The 8245-nt window shown below is 29.5% G+C and overlaps 1 protein-coding gene across 1 annotated transcript; it reads right to left on the reverse strand.

The window, feature by feature from the left end:
* Window positions 1–5316: 5316 nt before the first annotated feature.
* Window positions 5317–7761, reverse strand: LOC135927038 (uncharacterized). The gene has a single exon (XM_065462974.1). It carries the CDS (start codon window positions 7759–7761, stop codon window positions 5317–5319), a length of 2445 nt encoding a protein of 814 aa, XP_065319046.1.
* Between the last annotated feature and the right edge of the window lie 484 nt (window positions 7762–8245).

An 8245-nucleotide genomic window follows, 5' to 3' on the forward strand; every position in this document is an offset into this window, starting at 1 on the left:
TTTGAGCTATAATGTTATTCACTTTAAGTTGTCGGGTTTGGAAATTCAGGAATATTTTTATCAACATAAAATATTACTATAGGTATCATATAGAAGCTAATTAAATATAGGAAAAGATGCATCTTTCCAGCTGAATCCATTCAGATTACATCTAAATTTTAACTTATATGATACTATTATCAATACAGGTGTTTTCCAACAATATTATCATTTTAACCGAAATTAAAAATAATTGGGTAGGACCAGGGTTGACAGGTCTGCCACATTACAATTTTCTTAAAAAGTGAAAATCTACCTGACTCAACCCACATGCCATAATTCTACCACATTTTTAAAATTTCCGAAATATATCACAAATTCTCACAAATAAATTTAAAAATCAAAATTTCAGTTACCTCTTTCTATTTGATGCCCTATTTGTTATATTTTATATAATAAGCAACCATATCATATAAGCTAATTTATATAAATTTTAAAATAATTTAAACAATAATTATTTTTTTTTTTTTTTTGACGGGTAAATTCTCTCTTTATTTCAATAGTTGCTGATATAATATGTTATCAAAATAAATATTTTTTAAGAATATGTACGACAATAGTATAATTGTTATATGACTTCCCTGATTATTACAATTGTCATCTTTCAAATTTTTTAAAAAAACCATCTTCAAACATGCTCAAAATATTTATTTCAGTCTATTTTAACTAAAATTATTTTAAAAGGTTCTAAGTTGAGTATTATGACAATTGCCACTTTTCTAGTTTTGCATTAAATGCCAATATACATTAAAATTTCAAAACATTTTAAAAATAATCATTTTTATTTATTCAAAATGAAATAATTATTATGACAATTTTCAGTTTCACCCATGTTTATATAGGTTTTACAATCACTGAAACCATCTCGATACATAATTAAAATATTTATTCTCGCTTATTTTAATGAAAAATATGATAAAGTATTATGACAATTGTCACTTTTCTAGTTTACATCAAACATCAATACATTGATATTATAACAAGACATTTTTCAAAATGATCATATTTGTTTATTCCAAATATTAAAAAAATATACAATTGGGTATTATGACAATTGTCATATTACAGCTTAAAATTATTCAAAAAATATTTTTTTAAGATCAAAAAATAAAATAAGAAAAGATTATATTTTTTAAAAATATTCACATAAGTTTTCTCAAAAAAATGTTTGTCAATATAAATGACAGGATTTATTATAAATATTAATCCGGATGTTGGCGTTTTATATATTTTTTTTATTTTTAAAAAATGTAAAATATTATAAGTAAATTATCGAATAAAATAAGGAAAATATTTATTAGTTTTTAACAGGATTGTGTACTGAGTTATTTTTTGCATTTTAAATCATTAATTGAGCAGGTTAGGGTTAGCTGATTCTGCCGGACATGCATGCCAATAGGTGTATAATATCCATCCTATAAATTTCAGACAATTTTATAATGAACTTTTAAAGAAATTTCAATTTAAAATGTAAAACCTACTGCGCATGTCGGGAAAACCTATTAAACTTATCACCTTACTTTTATTTTTAAATGCCAAATTTCAATTTTTTTTAAATATAAATTTATGATATATATTTTAAAGTTATTTAAAAATTTTCTAAATCATTAATTTTTGTTTATAAAATATAAAAATTTTTATAACCCGATAAAATGATCACCTTTACAATAATATCAATAATCACAATATCGTCTAAAAAAATTTCAAAGCTGGACCAATATAATAATTTGATAGGATTTATGGTTATTATTTGTTAATACTTGTGAAGAATATACGTAGCCGGAAGGAGGGGGCCTCTCCTTTGGAGATTTGAGTGTTCTCGTAAATATCATTTTAAGTTAATAAAAATGTTCCACTACACCCTACTCCCTCCCCTCACTATAATAATTTTAAAAATAACGACTATAATCTAAATTATATTTATAAAAATCTAGCATAGCCAAAGGCCTACAAAAAGAGGGCCCAAAGACTTCCGATAAAATTTATTGAGGAAAAATCTACCTAATAATGCCCCCCTTCCCCCAGCAAAATTTATCTTGGCTAGGCATAGGAGGAGTAGAAGAAGGTGTACTTTTTTTTAATTTCTCTATCTTCATTCATACCCTACATCTTTAAGAGTCGGCATTAGTATTAAGTCAAGAAGTCAAAATTTTAGGCTCCGATTGGCTTTTTTTAAAATTTTCCCGGAGTGAATTTAAAATGCCTATTTTATTTTGGCTTCGTCCTGATTTTTATTTCAATTTTATTTTAAGGACCGGCCTGAAATTTTAAAATGTTGTTATTTTTGATAATTTTGGATGTATTTTGTAAAATTGTGTTTCAATGGGTAACTTAAAGAACAATAAATGATGAATATTAAACTTAAAAATTAGCCTTCTTCTGTAAATTTCTCTTGCTATTTCTTTAAATTTTTTTGACTTTTCCAGAGGCCTGCAGAGGTACCATTTGCAGGCCCAGCCCTGATTATTTTCTGCAAATTCTTTTACCAGTATTATTTACTGTAAATTTTGTTACTATTCTCTCTTAATTTTTTTTACTATTTTCTGTAAATTTTTTTTATTTTCTTCTGTAAATTTATTTTTACTTTCTTCTGCAATTTAGACCGATATCATTTATCTCGTCGGAAACACCACCCCTTTAAGGAATTTTGGCATGAATGGAATAAAAAAAATTTTTTTAATTTTGTGCCATAAAATCTCATCAAAATCTGAACTCGAGATCCAAATGAATATTTTTATCTAAAAGAATCTCAATACAATGTGCAAATCAAATATGGTTCAATGCATGCAATGATCTAAAAAAAAATTATTAAGTTTTTTTAAAAATCCCTTTTGTATTTATTTTTTTCTTCTTCTAATTTTCAATTTATAATATGACGACAAATTATTTGGGTAGTTATTTTTATTAAGAAGGGTAGTAAAATAAATCAAAATAGGCAGAATTAAATGGGCAGCAGAAAAAACATTTGGTTGGTGTTTTCAATTTTTGGGCATGCGATATTTATTTTTCAAGTTTTTTATTGATTTGGGCAATTAATTTGGAAGGTATTTAAAATTTTTGGTTAGTTAATAAATAATTTTCCAGTTTTATATTTACTTGGGCAGTTTTAATTTTTTACACTAACTTTTAAAATGAATTTAATAAATGCAATTGGTGAATATTGTACAGATTCATCTGATTACTATGAAGAACCTGGTAATAAAGGATAAAAAAATTTAATAAATCAAAGATATTGCAGGTTTAAGGAAAAGATCTTCAAAAATTCTGAAGTCCAGGAACATCAAAAGTAATTCCTTGCGACAATCATATACAAATTATTGCAGGTGAGATGGGCCTTGCAATGATAATAATAAGTCGATTATCGTAGGTAGTAGTATTTTAGAATGTCCTGTCGTCGCTAGTAGTTTTTTTATTAAATGTATTTTTTCTTTATTATTTAACTATTTAACAAAAAAGAATATCAAAAAAGTATCTTTCATATAAATTAAGAATTACATATATTTCTTTTTCTGAAATAATATATATATATATACAAAAAACGTTAAAATGTTCAATTTACATAATATCAAAGTTTAATTTAATATATCACAAGATTAATATTATCGCCTTAAACCGTCATTATTTAAATGGACAAGTATATTAACGCTTAACACAATAAAAAATAAATTGTTACGAATATGTAACATAAATGTTACAGTAGAGGTAAGAAAATTTATTTTAGATGTAATTTTGTAAAAAACAAAGAAGAGGAGAGCAATGTGTAGAAGAATTTATTTCCTTTATAATTCTAATGATGGTAATGTAACATACATCTCAATATCATACTCATGAACTTATTGAAGAGAAAATTCTTAGTATGCCAAGTGACAATTAAAATTAGAAACTAAAATAAGTCCCAAACCTAAAACGATTATGGAAAATTTGCAAAAAAAATTTAATATTGCCTTCTGAACAATAAAATGTAAATTTTAATTATTATTTAAATATAAACATTTATAAATTATTTTCTATTTTTTAGATTTGTTCAAATGACACAATGTGCAATAATAAACTACTTGATATATTTGTTGATTTACTAAATTTGATATGCGAATTTTCATAAAATATGCTTGATAACTTATAATAATATATGTATTTGTATAAATACTTAAAAGGCTCTTGTTGTACAATAACATGTAGGTTTTAATATTTAGTTATAAAAATTACTTTAAATAAAAATTACAATTCCATAAAATTTTTGATCTTTTATTTAATTCATTAACTTTTTCATATTTTATTTATTAATTTTCATATAACATACTTGATAGCTAATAATAGAAAGATATTTGTATAAACACTTAACAACTTTCAAATAAATACTATAAAATACAATTTTAATTATAATTCAACTTAATTTTTTTTAATGCTCATATAAATACTGCCAAAGTTGTTAATTTGATAAAAAAAATATTACAATTTCGATAAATTTATTTACTGTCCAAAAATTTACAAATACTGTCGAAAAGATCAATTTGTTGATAATAAAAATGCAGCCCATTTTGATTAATTTATTGCCCAAAGAATCATAACCTTTATATATTATTAATATATTGCATGTTATTGGTTTTTTAGAAAAAAATAATAAAAATTTAAATTTAAAAAAAAAATCAAATTATTATTTTTATAATAATAAAAGTATTGCATTTGCAATAAGAGTTATTATTATTTTGAGATTAGTTTACAAATTCCGAAATATATTTTATAAAAAATATTTATATCACATTTTATAAATCTTTAGTTAATAACTATCTCAAAGAAATATAGTACATACTCGGAAAAAAATATATATATATATATTAAAACATAAATGTTTAATTATAACGAAAAAAAATATTTTTTTTTGTGGTTAAAATCTAAATATAGTTGCGATGCAAAATATATATAAAATTAACAATGACTATATTTGATAAACTAGGAGGGAAATGGGAGTGTTTCGAAGAAACATTTGTAGTTCCCCTTTAGGATTTCAAATTGGACTTTTTGTTTAAGAGATAGGGACTCGTTTTTGACCCCTGTCCTTAACGAAATTCTTCTACCCAATTGATTTAAGAACTTTAGGGATTGGGGACCGGGGTTTCCAAGGACGCTAAAAATTAGGGGAATAAATATAAAAGAGTTAGGGAGGAATCTATATTTATTAAACTTATTGGTTTCTTGTAGTTCCAAGGGGTCGGTATTTCCGTTAGCCGGAAAGGAGGTAACACAAGAGACGTCCCAGACAAGTCTTTTGCCGCCGTGTCAAGACATTAAAGACATGCCGTCAGGGCGCTTACCGTCAGCATTTAGAAGACCCAATGGCTCCAAGCTATTGGGGAAACCGGCCGAAATCAAGGCTTTGCCGATTAACCTATTAAGGTTGTCGTGCCTCAGGAAACGGCCACTGACTTTGAGGCACGAGAAACAATGTCTAGAGAAAGGATCAACCTGTTTGTGACAGGCGGCACAGGTGTCCACAGAAGGGATAAGGCAACCAAGCCTATGGCCAATGGCAGTTTGAAACTCATCGTCTGTGAGTAACGTTTCCTTTTTACCACTCGGAATCGCGTCTAGCCATTCATGGCCGTTAGAGATTTTTTTTGCGTTTCTGAGCAGTTGAAGGTTAGTTAGCTCAGGATACATACAAAGTTTTTCAAACGAGCATTGAAGTATAGGGACCAGGAAGCTCTTTAGATGGCAGGAAATTGGCTGCTCGGAGCCTTGGGTGATTAGAGTAAGCCACTCTTGTTTAGCTGAAGATAGAAGGGGATCGTCCAACTCGATAAGCGAGGAAATAGAATCGGCGAAGGATATTCGAGATGAAAGAAAACACGCAATTGCCATAAAGAAGGGGGGTAACAATCCCAGTCCACCCTGGTAAGCGGGCATAGAGGCGAGGGACCAATTGAAATCGGAAAAATTTAAGCCTAAAAGGGATTCGATAAAATGTTTAAATTTTAATTCGAAGACCTTAAGGAGAGTATTGTACTGGAAAACGGGGGAAGATTTAAATAAATGTAAGAATTTAGGTAGAAAAAGACATTTTTTGGTGAGAAAGAAGAACTGATGCTTGGGGAGATGAGGAAGATTCTTGAGTGAATTGGAAAGGGAATGGATCAAATCGTCAAAAGTTTTTTGACAAAAGGAGGTTGAAAAACCAATAGGGGAACCTAAAAGACAGAGTTCCTCGTGCGGAATGATTGTAAAATCTAAGGGAGGAATAAAATCCTTATTGTTGAGGGAGGAAATTTCACACTTTTTCCTATTTAGGGAAAGACCAATTTTCAAAGCTTCCATTTCAACGTACTCTATGGCCGACATAACATTGGATAAAGAACCGCCAAAAGAGCCATCGTCGAGATACCATAAATTAAGGTCTAATTGGAAATTAGTCTTTAAATTTTTGATCAAATCATGAATCCCTATAGTAAAGAGCAGGGGGCCTAGAGGATCACCTTGCTGTATCCCCTCTTCGGAGGATATGGAAAATTCCCCGAATTTGAGTAACGAAGGGAATCCATAACAGGAATTAAGGAAATTCCCATATTTTGGGAAATGGTGTAAAAAAGATGGTAAGAATGCCCTCCTATGGATGGTGTTGAAGGCATTTCTGAAGTCTAACTTGCAGAAAACCTTATCGGCCTCAGTATTTATAAAAATACGCGCAACATGTGAGGCCACTTCACACCCACCTCTCACTCCAAATCCTAACTGTGAAGGAAATAAGAAGGAACTAGCCTTAGGCCGAATCCTATTTACGATAGCCTTGGCGACTAAGAGACGAAAGAATGACCCTATGGCTATGGGTCTAACGCCGCCATCCGGTTTGGTCAAGGAGACAAGACGGGCGCCAAAAATAATAGGACGAATGCAAAGGGGAACTTCGCGTACGAGGATATTATTGCACAGTTCGGTTAATGCTTTCAACAAAGGGTCAATGAAGCCACTATCAGGGCATTGAATTAACTCCACAAAGAAACCAGGTCTGAAGCCGTCCAACCCCCCTGTCGTCCCTTTTTTAAAGGACTTTAAGCACTTAAGTACTTCGTCACAGGTAAAGGGAATAGGGGAGGAGGCATGCGGGTGGATGTTAAAAGGGGACGCTCGTGGATGTTTTTCAAGAAGTTGTTTAAATATGGTAACGTTGAAAGGTGAAATAGAGTCATCGGAAGACAATATTCGGGCCGCACCGCTAATATCTCCAAGATCTAATTTTTCGGAGATCAATTTGTGACGGAAGGAGTTGGGGTTTAAAGCGTACGAAGGAGAAAATTCATCGATAATTGTATTTCCAAAATTGGAAACTCTTTCCTTAATTAAGGCAGATAAGTTATTTATTTTATTTTTGGGTTTAACTAGGACTCGAAAACAAAAACTAACCAGGTCTAACCATAAGGGTAGAGAGGAGAAATCCGAATTCAAATTATTTATAAGTGACATGAGGAACCTAGAGATAGACTCTCGAGCGGCTATAGGGATCCTAGAAAGAACAGGGGGCTTATGCGAATTAAGGAATAAATCAACAGAGCTTAAGGAACATGGTGGAATGGGGTCATACGAGTGAGGAGCGTTAATTAAAGGATCTGGGCCGTAAGAGAGGGGAAATTTTCCAGAATTGTGGCACGCGGGTGAATCATGTTTCCTAAACACGCCATTTAAATTAAGCGAAACTATTTTTAAGCATACTTGACAACAAGAGTTAACCATGAGATGGCTTTGAAAGGGAGAAAACACAAAAAAAAAATATATATTAACGGATATAATTTTGATTGGAAGAAAAAAAAAAAAGATGAAATGGGGAAAAAAAAAATCAAAATTGGGAAGAGAGGAATACCTGATCTATCCTTTCAGAAGTATTATCGAGATTAGAGGGGTTGGTAAATTTGAAAAAAAAATAATAATAAATAAACAATAATATTTATAAAATAAGACTAGGTACATAAAGTATAAAAAGTATTATTACAAACAAAAAAAAAAGGGGGGAGGGGGTATAAACAAGAAAAAAGGAGGAAAGAAAAAATCAAAAATTGAAAGAAAAAAGAAAGATTATGAACAATCGAAATTAGGAGGGTTGGTAAATTTAAAATAATAATAAATTAGATGCATTGGCAAATAAAAAAAATAATCGAAAATAATGGTAAACCAAGAAATGCAAAAAAAAAAAATTAAACTTTGTCGGGGAAATCTTTAG

This window comes from Gordionus sp. m RMFG-2023, chromosome 3 (genome assembly GCF_954871325.1).
Source record: "Gordionus sp. m RMFG-2023 chromosome 3, tfGorSpeb1-WG-v2, whole genome shotgun sequence".
Taxonomy (NCBI): Eukaryota; Metazoa; Nematomorpha; class Gordioida; order Chordodea; family Parachordodidae; genus Gordionus; species Gordionus sp. m RMFG-2023.